This window comes from Lampris incognitus, chromosome 4 (assembly GCF_029633865.1).
Source record: "Lampris incognitus isolate fLamInc1 chromosome 4, fLamInc1.hap2, whole genome shotgun sequence".
Taxonomy (NCBI): domain Eukaryota; kingdom Metazoa; phylum Chordata; class Actinopteri; order Lampriformes; family Lampridae; genus Lampris; species Lampris incognitus.
The window spans coordinates 67,950,313-67,963,845 of NC_079214.1; the positions used below are offsets into that span (position 1 = coordinate 67,950,313).

The following is a 13,533-nucleotide window of genomic DNA, read 5'->3' on the forward strand; positions in this document are numbered from 1 at the left end:
AGTAGTAGCAGTAGTAGTAGTAAGTAGTAGTATTAATAGTAGTAGTAGTAGTATTAATAGTAGTAATAAATATTAGTATTAATAGTAGTAGTAGTATTAACAGTATTATTAATAGTAGTAGTAGTAGTAGTATTAATAGTAGTAGTAGTAGTAGTAGTAGTAAGTAGTAGTATTAATAGTAGTAGTAGTATTAATAGTAGTAGTAGTAGTAGTAGTAAGTAGTAGTATTAATAGTAGTAGTAGTAGCAGTAGTAGTAGTAGTAGTAGTGGTAGTAGTAGTAGCAGTAGCAGTAGTATTAATAGTAGTAGCAGTAGTAGCAGTAGTAGTAGTAGCAGTAGTAGTAGTAGTAGCGGTAGTAGTAGCAGTAGTAGCAGTGGTAGTAGTATTAATAGTAGTAGTAGTATTAATAGTAGTAGTAGTAGTAGTAGTAGTAAGTAGTAGTATTAATAGTAGTAGTAGTATTAATAGTAGTAGTAGTAGTAAGTAGTAGTATTAATAGTAGTAGTAGTAGCAGTAGTAGTAGTAGTAGTGGTAGTAGTAGTAGCAGTAGTATTAATAGTAGTAGCAGTAGTAGCAGTAGTAGTAGTAGCAGTAGTAGTAGTAGTAGCGGTAGTAGTAGCAGTAGTAGCAGTGGTAGTAGTATTAATAGTAGTAGTAGTATTAATAGTAGTAGTAGTATTAATAGTAGTAGTAGCAGTAGTAGTAGTATTAATAGTAGTAGTAGTAGTAGCAGTACTAGTAGTAGTAGTAGTAGACGCTAATACGAGATAGTTTGCGGTAGCTATGGCAACAGTCACGGGAAGGTTGGGCGTTCTAGAAGGTGTTGGCGGCCCGTGTATAGTAGGTGTAAAATGTAACTAATTCCGGGTTAATGTAACCATTACAGAGACCGCTGTGTTCATGTTGCTTTGTGTTCTGATTCTCTTCAGCGGCGGCAGCAGCGCCATTGGCGCAGACACACAGGCGCGTGCAGGGACCGTCATCTGTAACAGTGCGCAAACGTTGATCGGCGTGTTAGTGTGCAGCGGAGCAGAGGATCGCCTCACCTCGTTATATTTTATTTACAGTTTGCCAAACGATACCAATCACAATTTGCAGTCTCTGCACACACACGTGTACCCATGGCAACCCTGAAACCACAGACCCCCCCCTCACACCCACACACATAACAAATCCCAATTTAACCCCTGCTGCTTGATAACCGGATTTGTAATGCGAGGCTGTATAACAAGGTATTAAACCAGCTGTGTGAGGTCAAAAGCTGTTACTGATGACGTCACTCTCAACCCTCCCCCCCCCGTGCGCCACCTCTTGACCCGCGTCACGTTAATGTCAATGCATTTTGGGATTTATGCGTCCATGAGCTGCGTTTGTGTTTGGATTCAGCGAGCAAGTGTAGTTGCTCTGACAGTCGGATATACCACCAGCCGTGCCAGGGAGGCCACTGTCCCGGCATGCCCAGCTTCCGGTAAGGCCGTGCCAGGGAGGCCACTGTCCCGGCATGCCCAGCTTCCGGTAAGGCTGCATTAATGCCATGCAGCCTTCTGCAGCCTGCTTTGGCGCTGCGGACCACTTTTTGTGCAAAGCTTCTTCCAGAAGTCTCCGCCGGGTAAAAAGTAGTCCATCCTGGGGTTACCCCCGCCCCTCCTGGGGTTACCCCTGATATTCGGTCAAAGGGGGACACTTGCTTATTGCGTTTCCATTTCCAAAGGAGAAACTGCAACATGCACAGGGTTGGTTTGATGGTTCTCCTGTTTCTGGATCATGAACTCGGGTTCACTACCGAAAGCAGGCGGGCTGCAGAGTAAAGTTGTGCGCCGCAAAATAAATCCTGTTGTTCTCCCGCACGAAGGCCCGGCGGGAGACGCCGTCCCCACGGGCCCCCTTTCACCTCCACATCACCTCTGCACGATCCGCCGCGACGGACTTGAGACCGCGTCGCCCTGCCGAAAGCAGCACCTTTCATGACCCAGCGCCTTTCTGGGGGGACACGTTTTACTGGGGGTGCAGAATTCGACGCCACGCAGCCCTTTCCGTCGGCGGAAGGCGCAGCGGAGCGCCGTGTGGTGTGGTGGAAGGTGGATTTCCCCCCCCCCCCCCCAACAACAAGTTCGGTCTTCCCCTTTAAAGACGGTGCAGCCCTAGCGGTGGTCGGGCTCCCTGGAAAAGTGCGAGGAGAGGAGGAGGAGGAGGAATGCAATACAAGCGAGCCGGGGAAGGAGGAGATCATGGCGGCACCTCCGGCGCGGGACGCCCTGCCGGACCACTGGTCCTACGGAGTTTGCAGGGACGGCAGGGTCTTCTTCATCAAGTAAGCCCTCTAAACGGACAACTTTGCAACGCCGTTCACGTTTCACCGCGACTAGCTCGTCGCAGTTCAGCTGCTGTTTTGTGTTGTTTTTGCTAAGCCGTCCGTTCAGTAACAGGTGTCTTCTTTGCAGCGATACAACTCGCAGCACTACTTGGCTGCATCCTCGCACCGGCGAGCCTGTCAACTCGGGACACATGATACGATCAGGTGCGCCCGCACACGCATGGTTGTGATGATACTGATTGGCCGTGTCGAGGCTGCCTTGCCTTGCCTTGCAGCAGCAGCAGCGCTTGTTCTCCGGTGCGCTTACAAGTGTGTGGTGTTCCTGTTGCAGATCTACCGCGGGGCTGGGAGGAGGGCTTCACGGACGAGGGGGCCAGCTACTTCATCAAGTGAGTGGCGTTTTTTTCTTCTTTTTTTTTTTTTTCTTGCACAGTTTGACCGTGAGAAATGCACCGCCCGGCCGCGCTGCTGGCTGTCCGTTTACGTCTCGGCTGTGCGTGTCTGCGTGTGCACGATCGTGTGCGTGTGTGTAGCACGTGTGCACGTAGCAGGGGTTATGTCTCAGCCAGCACTCCTGACTGACTGACTGACTGACGGACTGGGTCGTCCGTCTGCACGCAGAACTGGATTTTGGCGCATGCATGGCACGCAAAGTGTAATATCGTGCTACTTGTACGAATATCGGTGAGACCGGGTTGAGTATTTCCCAAGCGTGTATTTCACACGTTTGCATGCAACGGAGCGCTGATATCGACTTGTTATGGACTGAAACCACACACACACACGTGGTGTCTGATTACAATAAAACTGCTGCAGTGATAACACCGTGCTTTATGTGTATGCAGCCAGGCAAAGAAACACACACTTGCAAGTAAACACACATTAACCCGCATGCAGACACGCACACACACACACACACACACACACACCCTTGGATGGCTGCTACCAATTAGCCCAACTGCGGTCTCCTGCTCGCATTTTGGGAAGGAAAGGGCAATGCCTGGTGGGGCAGGAGGGAAACTATTGAGATGACGCTCACGTCCTCCACGCGGGACCTCTACCCTCTCCATTACACAGGCACACAGCGCGTGTGTGTGCGTTTTGTGCGCATGTCTGTGCGTGAACTAGATGGATGGGCGGACGGAGAGACAGATTGATGGATGGATGGATGGATGGGGAGACAGATGGATGGATGGATGGGCGGACGGAGAGGCAGATGGATGGATGGATGGATGGGTGGACGGAGAGACAGATGGATGGATGGATGGGTGGACGGAGAGACAGGTGGATGGATGGATGGATGGAGAGACAGATGGATGGGCGGAGACAGATGGATGGATGGGTGGACGGAGAGACAGATGGATGGATGGATGGATGGGTGGACGGAGAGGCAGACAGATGGATGGATGGGTGGACGGAGAGACAGATGGACGGATGGACGGAGAGACAGATGGATGGATGGAGACAGTAAAGCAGAGGACACGTGCCCGGTTGACCACGTGGTGACGGAGGTGTGTGGCGTGATTACACGGTTGAAGCGGGGAGGACAGAACCTGCAGTCTCTCTCCTGCACCGCCCTTGTTGAAAAATAAACGCCGTTGTTCAACAAGCAGGCGCCCGACGTGGCTCGGCCGAGCGCCGATTGCCGGACGCACATGTCCCCCTTCCTTCTGTCCACGGCGTGTCGGCCATGACAGCGAGTGGGTGTGGTGTGTCGTGCCGCGTGTGTGCTGAGCAGGGGTGGGGCCCGTGGCTCTCACTAGGCAGCAGATGGGACCCGGGACATGGACTCAAGACACAGGAGTAGGGTTGTGTACTGGCAGGAATCCGGCGATGCGATACGTATCACGATACAGGGGGGTTACCACTCAATATATCGCGATATATTGTGATACCGTCAGAAAGGCGATGTATTGTGACGTCATAGGCCTGTCTTCTTTGCGCTTATGCTGCTTGCTGTCTCAGTTCACGTAGTTGGGTGGGATCGGAAGAGTCAAATGGCTGGAGATAGGTTACAACACTGCCATCTAGCGGTCGTGGGGGTTACACAAAATGTTTGTCACGAACCTTTACATGTAAACAATCAAACATCGATACAGCGGTTTCGAGAATCGATGCAGTATCGCAAAAGATAATATCGCCATACTTCGAGGGTATCGATATTTCCTCATACCCCTACACAAGGGCAGATGTAAATCACCCAAAGCCAGCTGATGAATCAAACTATCAAGGACGAAAGGCGAGCCTCCTGCCAGACCCAGTTCTACACACACATTCTGAAGTGGAGGCAGATCATCATAAACTAGAGCAGCAACTCCTCCCGGTGTGACGAGTTTGTTGCTCCTGTGTCCACGGTCCTGTCTTGCCCTCTAGGGTTACACCCACATATCCATATCGACCATGAGTGGCTAGACTCGCTAGCCCTCGGCTAACGGGTCGGACCCTTTAGTCGACTGGTTAACGCAGTCGCCCGTGGTGCGGGAGACCCGGGTTTGCGTTCTAGGCTGCTGCGGTTCCCGGCTGCCCCCCCGGATTTGCTACATCTATCTGTCTCTCTGCCTGTCTGTCTCTCTCTCTGTCTTTCTGTCTGTCTGTCTGTCTGTCTGTCTGTCTGTCTGTCTGTCTGTCTGTCTGTCTGTCTATCTATCTATCTATCTATCTATCTATCTATCTATCTATCTATCTATCTATCTATCTATCTATCTATCTATCTATCTATCTATCTGTCTGTCTGTCTGTCTGTCTGTCTGTCTGTCTGTCTGTCTGTCTGTCTGTCTGTCTGTCTGTCTGTCTGTCTGTCTGTCTGTCTGTCTGTCTGTCTGTCTGTCTGTCTGTCTGTCTGTCTGTCTGTCTGTCTGTCTGTCTGTCTGTCTCTTTGTCTGTCTCTTTGTCTCTCTGCCTGTCTGTCTCTCTGCCTGTCTGTCTCTCTCTCTGTCTTTCTGTCTATCTATCTATCTATCTATCTGTCTGTCTGTCTGTCTGTCTGTCTGTCTGTCTGTCTGTCTGTCTGTCTGTCTGTCTGTCTGTCTGTCTGTCTGTCTGTATATGTACTATTTTGTTGGGACAGAGGGGTGGATATGTGTGCACCAGTCCATGCAAATCTTCAGAAAGTGTGAAAAGGGTTTCAGACAGGGAGCTGACTTCACCAGACACACAAACCAATCTCTGAAACTTGTTATTGCAGACACTTTTGTTGTGCGCTGGAAGAAGGCGGTCTTTTTCCTCCTCTTGTTCCCTCGCTATGTGGCTCTAGTGGAGGAAGAAAAGAGAGAAACCCAACAGTGTCGGGGGGGGGGGGGGATGTACGGCGGTCTAAATGTCAGCGGCGGTAAATCAGGCCCGCTTCTTGCCGGTGGACACTGTGTCTTTGTCTTCTTTTTTTCCCCCCGTGTTGCTTTGTGATCAATGGGGAAGGTGAAGACACATCTCTGGAGGCCAGACCGAGGATGGAGATGCATCTTTGGCCCTCCGCTAGTTGAACTTCTCAGTTTATCTTCAGATCATATACTAATTCACGTGGCCCTGGCTGGGGAAACAAAACATTTAGAGCCATTAAAAAGTCACGGCGGGGGGCGTCCGGGTGGCGTGGCGGTCTGTCCCGTTGCCTACCAGCACGGGGATCCGGGTTTGAATCCCCGTGTTACCTCCGGCTTGGTGAGGCATACAGACACAATTGGCCGTGTCTGCGGGTGGGAAGCCGGATGTGGATACGTGTCCTGGTCGCTGCACCAGCGCCTCCTCTGGTCGGTTGGGGCGCCTGTTTGGGGGGGAGGGGGAACTGGGGGGAATAGCGTGATCCTCCCACGCGCTACGTCCCCCTGGTGAAACTCCTCACTGTCAGGTGAAAAGAAGCGGCTGGTGACTCCACATGTATCGGAGGAGGCATATGATAGTCTGCAGCCCTCCCCGGATCGGCAGAGGGGGTGGAGCAGCGACCGGGACGGCTCGGAAGAGTGGGGTAGTTGGCCAGATACAATTGGGGGAGAAAAGGTGGAGGGGGGTAAAAGTCGGAGCTACCATGAACATATAAAACATGAACATGTAACACCGTCATCAGAGGGACCAGTAAAAACACTAGCCCTGGACCAGTGGGACCTGGGTTGGGCGATAATTCAGTATCATCATTCATCGTCTTTCAGCGGTCATTGTATCAGGATGAAATCCAGATACGGTCATATGGCGATACACAAGTTTGATGTGTAAATGAATGGTAATGAGACTCTGTTTCATTTGACAACTTGTTTCGGTTTGATATTATCACATTACATTATATCATACTCTACATCCGTGAGGTGCGGTGAGGTCAGTGGCTGGGTAGGTGAGGTCTGTGGCTGGGTAGGTGGGGTCTGTGGCTGGGTAGGTGGGGTCTGTGGCTGGGTAGGTGAGGTCAGTGGCTGGGTAGGTGGGGTCAGTGGCTGGGTAGGTGAGGGGTCAGTGGCTGGGTAGGTGGGGTCAGTGGCTGGGTAGGTGAGGGGTCTGTGGCTGGGTAGGTGAGGTCAGTGGCTGGGTAGATGGGGTCAGTGGCTGGGTAGGTGAGGTCAGTGGCTGGGTAGGTGAGGGGTCTGTGGCTGGGTAGGTGGGGTCAGTGGCTGGGTAGGTGAGGTCTGTGGCTGGGTAGGTGAGGGGTCAGTGGCTGGGTAGGTGAGGTCTGTGGCTGGGTAGGTGAGGTCAGTGGCTGGGTAGGTGAGGGGTCAGTGGCTGGGTAGGTGAGGTCTGTGGCTGGGTAGGTGAGGGGTCAGTGGCTGGGTAGGTGAGGGGTCAGTGGCTGGGTAGATGGGGTCAGTGGCTGGGTAGATGGGGTCAGTGGCTGGGTAGGTGGGGTCAGTGGCTGGGTAGGTGAGGTCAGTGGCTGGGTAGATGGGGTCAGTGGCTGGGTAGGTGAGGTGCAAATATTTTAAAAAGTGAGTCAACATAATCACAAAAATTGTATAGTGAAAGTGAACGGTAAATATTATTTATGAGTAACTGCACTGATTGTAGAAATGGAAGACAGACTGGGATGACCTGCACAAATCTCAACCCAGTCCTCAAGGACCCCCTATCCTGCAGATTTGCATTGTAACCCTGCATAGGTAGCCCTGCTTGCACTTACTCAGCCAGTCATCTCATAGCACTTAATTATGCAAGGTGTGCAAACTCAGACGTTCATTGCTGATTGCTTGAATAACTACAAACAGGTACCTATTCAGGATTGCAAAGAAAATCTGCAGGATAGGGGGTCCTTGAGGATCTGGGTTGAGAAACACTGCTCTACATCACCGAACAGCTCAATGAGATGAACCTCAGCCGCGTTCATGGTATTTTGCATATGAAGCAGATCTGATGATATATATTGCCGTCATGGAAAATCCCTCGTGCTACTTGTGATATCTTCCATAATGCCCAGCACTAAACCGCAGTGCTAAACGACTAACTGCTTGATCTGTGGTTATTTAGAAGTCGGAGTCCTTTACTGCTGCTGCTGGTTTAAATGTTTGCTTGTGATGGACGTGACCTTTTCATTACAACAGACTGGGGACTTCTTTTTTTAAAAATTTCTGCTAATAAAGCTGTTTTTATTTCCTGGCAGTAGTTTGCTGTTGATTTCTTAAATTGGCTAGTCCATTTTCTGGGCTCTGTCAGATTTATGGAAGCCCTGGCTGGTGCCGGCTTTTCCGTGTTTGTTCCTTGTGTCTGCAGGTTATATTTAATGGAGGCTCATAGACTGCAGTGGCCACCTCCAGCACTCACACACACACACTCTCAGACGTCACAAGAGAGCCCACGGTTCAGTCATTCATTCCTACTGCAGTATATAGATGTTCTAATACTTTTATTGCACAAATGAGAGATTATCCGTACGTGCCAAAGATGATTTAGATGTTGCTGTTAGCCAGCAATCGAGCACAGAAGGTGGTTTCAGGACGGGTTCCAGGCCTCTGACAGTGACCGTATATTTTACAAGGCTAAAACTGTTAAGTGAGGTTTCAGCCTGTTGAGGGATGGAGATAAGGGAGTTACTTAATCTTAAGTACTTTTAATTTGTCATTAATGCTGCTCTTTTATATGGATTTGGCCACTTCTGACAACCTCATCGTCGGCACCAGGTCTACGTTTTCACGCAAGTTTCTGAAAATGAGAGGCTTTTTGATGTCCGTAGGTTGGATTGTTTGTGTTGCATTTGCTTTCCAAGATACCTCGGATGACCGTGTTAATATGCCGTGTGACGTTATCCATATTCAATCCCTTATTCGATATGTGCGTCATAGTCCAGTTGATTTTTCAAATGGTTCTTCAAATTCTACAACAGCATGTTGTATGCAAACAGAATTAAACCCGACTAATGACTGGAGACAGGGATCTTTCATTGTGTGTGGGATGTAGATGAATGTCGAAAACACTTACAGAGGGTTGGTGTGCTTCCTCTTGTGGCCTATGACACGTTCTGAGGTGAGGTAACTATAATCTGATGTGTGACTCAGAAGGCAATTTTCAATAAAAGATTGCATCCTTGTGTTAGGATTAGTTTTTCTCTCGAAACGTGTGCTTCCCCTGAAGGTGTTCAGAGCTCTACGACAAAGCTTATTTGGCTTTCACTTTGGTTTCGAGAGTTTCAATTCGTGGTTTGACGTAGTCAGTGTATTTTCACTAAAGGGTCATCTCATCTCATCTCATCTCATCTCATCTCATCTCATCTCATCTCATCTCATCTCATCTCATCTCATCTCATCTCATCTCATCTCATCTCATCTCATCTCATCTCATCTCATCTCATCTCATCTCATCTCATCTCATCTCATCATCAGCCACTTCTCTGGGGTCGGGTCGCGGTGGCAGCAAGCTAAGTAGGGCACTCCAGACCTCCCTCTCCCCAGCAACACCCTCCAGCTCCTCCTGGGGGATCCCAAGGCGTTCCCAGGCCAGGTTGGACATGTAGTTCCTCCAGCGAGTCCTGGGTCTACCCTGGGGTCTCCTCCCAGTTGGATGTGCCCAGAAAACCTCCAAAGGAAGGCGCCCAGGAGGCATCCTAATCAGACCCGAACCACCTCAACTGGCTCCTTTCGACACGAAGGAGCAGCGGCTCTACTCCGAGCTCCCTCCGGATGTCCGAGCTCCTCACCCTGTCTCTAAGGCTGTGTGCCCAGACACCCTACGGAGGACATTGAGCTTCACGAGTATGGCAGTGGTTAAACCAGTGAAGAGTTGGTCCCCACGGCCAGGACGGAATCCGCATTGTTCCTCCTGGATCCGAGGTTCAACAGTCGGGTCGGAGCCTCCTTTCAGCACCTTAGGGAAGACTTTCCCAGGGAGGCTGAGCAGTGGGATGCCCCGATAATTGGAGCACACCCTCCGGCCCCCCTTTCTAAAGAGGGGAACCACCACCCCAGTCTGCCACTCCTGCCATTTTTAAACACATTTTTAAAATACAATTGTTTTAAGTGGAAATCGTGAAATCTTTTGAATCAGTTCATCCGGACACACCATTTATTGACAGAAACGTTTCATCATCATCTAAGTGACCTCTTCAGTCTCAACTGACTGCAGGTACCCCCACCCTTATAAACAATACAGTGGCACAACGATATGCAAATCAGCTTACCTAGGTTATTGAGTATGCATCGAGACACTTTTATCCCATGGAACAGATTTTTGCCTTTAACCCTGTTCCTTGTGTACTGTAATCTGATTTAAGCATAGCCTTCACACTGTTAAGTCCCCGTGTCGTTGCAGAATGATGAAAAAAAAAAATTCTTCTTCTTTTTGGCCATATTTGATCATTTCCACTCATGTTTTGGTCAGTGGGGGTAGACACAGGCGAAAGCTTGACGCATACGAATACTGATTTGTGTCACACCTTAGTCATTTTCACTGTAAAAGTGCCCGACATGGCCGCTGCCCTGCTGTCCCGGCTGGCTGAGCAGGCTCCGGGTCCACATGGTACCGTCCTGACCGCGGTCGGTGGATTGGCTTGTGTGTTGCTGATGGAAAGCAGCCACGGCGGAGCACAAAGGAGGGATTGTTGGGACGGTGCCGCTGTGGCAAAACTCACATTTATTGCGTCTAGCTGTGGGCCAGAGACCCGATCGTCTTCCCACCATGGGTCCATTTCAGTAATAATAATAATAATAATAATAAAAAAACAGGTTCGACTGGTCGGTCACATCCCAGACCCAGTTCAGTGTCTGGTTAGGCTGCAGCTTGTTGATGTGAGGCATTGTTTCTGTGTTGGACAGATAAACTCTGATAGCGACACAAACAGTAAATGAGCCTTTAACGATGAATTAGTCTCCATTGCTATGTGCAAACCACTGACTTTCCCCCCCCCCTTTTCTCCCCAACTGTATCCGGGCCATTTACCCCACTCTTCCGAGCCGTCCCGGTCTCTGCTCCACCCCCTCTCTGCCGATCCGGGGAGGGCTGCAGACTACCACATGCCTTCTCCTCCTCCCATACATGTGGAGTCTCCAGCCGCTTCTTTTCACCTGACAGTGAGGAGTTTCACCAGGGGGACGCAGCGTGTGGGAGGATCATGCTGACCCCCCCACCCCACGAACAGGCGGGCACCCCGGCCGACCAGAGGAGGCGCTAGTGCAGCGACCAGGACACATACCCACATCCGGCTTCCCACCCGCAGACACGGCCAGTTGTGTCTGTAGGGACGCCCGACCAAGCCGGGGGTAACACGGGGATTCGAACCGGCGATCCCCGTGTCGGAAGGCAATGGAATACCGCTACGCTCTCCGGACGCCCCAAACCACTGACTCTTGAGCTGAGAGAGACGAGGGCGAGACAGGGCTGGAATGTTGAATCAGTACGGCGGTCCACATCACGCAAGTCATGCAGTCTTTCTGCAGTTCCCCCGTGTTGGCAAGGGCGTCCATAACCACAGCTGTCACACGCACTCACTCACAAACATTTCAGAGGAGGTCGCAGCCCCCTAAACTCCCCGCTAAACCTCTGTGCTCCCATTAACGAAGCCGTGCCGGTAAGCCTTCGTGTGAGACGTGCCGGAGGGGCCACATGGCTCCGAGTGCTCTTCCCCAGCTTGCCGCTCTGCAGCAAGTGGGTCGCTCGGACACTCGGCCTGCGTTGGAAATGTGCAACCCTATAGCTCCCGTAGGAAGGCCTGATCCCAGCCAGGTATGCGGCGCTGTCCTGTTGGGACACAGCTCGTATTGTTGGACGGGCTTACAGTGCCGCGAGGCAGGCCAGCGGGAAGTGTTGGATATCCGGGGTTGTCAAGACTCCCACACACAGCGCTCCAAATACCGGGGGCAATTCAATATTACCCTCCTTTGTCTTTCCACGGCGCTGCAGCATTGGGACGACATCCCGCTACTCTCACGTTGTGATGCGCCGTTTGGTTTCCTAAAAGTAACGAGACCCTGTTACCTAAAACGTCCCACGGAACGAGGTCTGGAATAGCCAAGTTCATTTAATATTTGATTTGATCGAATATTTGATGGGCGGCACGGTGGCGCGGTGGTCTGCGCGGCCGCCTCACAGCAAGAAGGTCGGAGGTTCGAGCCCCGGGGTAGCCCAACCTTGGGGGGTGGTCCCGGGTCGTCCTCTGGGTGGAGTTGGCGTGTTCTCCCCGTGTCTGCGTGGGTTTCCTCCCACAGTCCAAAGACGTGTAGTGGCGTGTAGTGGCGGCCTGTCCAGGGTGTCTCTCCGCCTGCCGCCCAATGACTGCTGGGATGGGCTCCAGCATCCCCGCCGCCACCCTGAGAGCAGGATAAGCGGGTCAGATAATGGATGGACGGTTGTTTAGTTATTTGAAAACTAGTTTTGGTTGGATGTCGGGCTATACTAACCTTGGATTCATAGATATGGTATTTTTGCATTTGTTAGCCGATATAGTGCTGTCTGTCAAAATGGTGTAAAATTCCTTAACGTTATCATCCATCCATCCATCCATCCATCCATGTAAAATTCCTTAATGTTATCCATCCATCCATCCATCCATCCATGTAAAATTCCTTAATGTTATCCATCCATCCATCCATCCATCCATGTAAAATTCCTTAATGTTATCATCCATCCATCCATCCATCCATCCATCCATCCATCCATGTAAAATTCCTTAATGTTATCCATCCATCCATCCATCCATGTAAAATTCCTTAATGTTATCATCCATCCATCCATCCATCCATCCATGTAAAATTCCTTAATGTTATCATCCATCCATCCATCCATCCATGTAAAATTCCTTAAAGTTATCATCCATCCATCCATCCATCCATGTAAAATTCCTTAACGTTATCCATCCATCCATCCATCCATCCATCCATCCATGTAAAATTCCTTAATGTTATCATCCATCCATCCATCCATCCATGTAAAATTCCTTAATGTTATCATCCATCCATCCATCCATCCATGTAAAATCCCTTAACGTTATCATCCATCCATCCATCCATCCATCCATCCATCCATCCATCCATGTAAAATTCCTTAACGTTATCATCCATCCATCCATCCATCCATCCATCCATCCATCCATGTAAAATTCCTTAATGTTATCATCCAGCCATCCATCCATCCATGTAAAATTCCTTAACGTTATCATCCATCCGTCCATCCATCCATCCATGTAAAATTCCTTAATGTTATCATCCATCCATCCATCCATCCATGTAAAATTCCTTAATGTTATCCTCCATCCATCCATGTAAAATTCCTTAATGTTATCATCCATCCATGTAAAATTCCTTAACGTTATCCATCCATCCATCCATCCGTTATCCAAACTGCTTATCCTGCTCTCAGGGTCATGGGGATGCTGGAGCCTATCCCAGCAGTCTATTGGGCGGTAGGCAGGAAGACACCCTGGACAGGCCGCCAGTCCATCACAGGGCCCACACACACACACACACACACACACACACACACACATACACACACACACATCTAGGGACAATTTATTACGGCCAATTCACCTGACCTACATGTCTTTGGAGTGTCGGGGAAACACGAGGAAACTCACACAGACACAGGGAGAACAGGCAAACTCCACGTACAGGACGACCTGGGACAACCCTCAAGGTTGGACTACCCCGGGGCTCGAACCCAGAACCCTGTTGCTGTGAGGCAACCGCGCTAACCACTGCTCCGCCCTCCTTGTAGACAACGAACTTCACAATTGTATGTGAAGGAGTTTCAATGGAGCTCCTACGAGAACGATAAAGGAACCAAACAAACTAGTTTGTTTGTAAAATCAGCATGCTTTGACCAT

General features: G+C 50.1%; 1 protein-coding gene across 1 annotated transcript in view; it reads left to right on the forward strand.

The window, feature by feature from the left end:
- The first annotated feature begins 2,206 nt into the window (after positions 1–2,206).
- The window catches only part of plekha7b (pleckstrin homology domain containing, family A member 7b), a 176,292-nt gene continuing 164,965 nt past the window's right edge, over positions 2,207–13,533 (forward strand). The window contains exons 1-3 of the mRNA XM_056278536.1: positions 2,207–2,312; positions 2,443–2,519; positions 2,647–2,704. Coding sequence (XP_056134511.1) covers positions 2,230–2,312; positions 2,443–2,519; positions 2,647–2,704 — 218 coding nt within the window. The 5' untranslated portion in view covers positions 2,207–2,229. The remainder of the gene's footprint in view (positions 2,313–2,442; positions 2,520–2,646; positions 2,705–13,533) is intronic.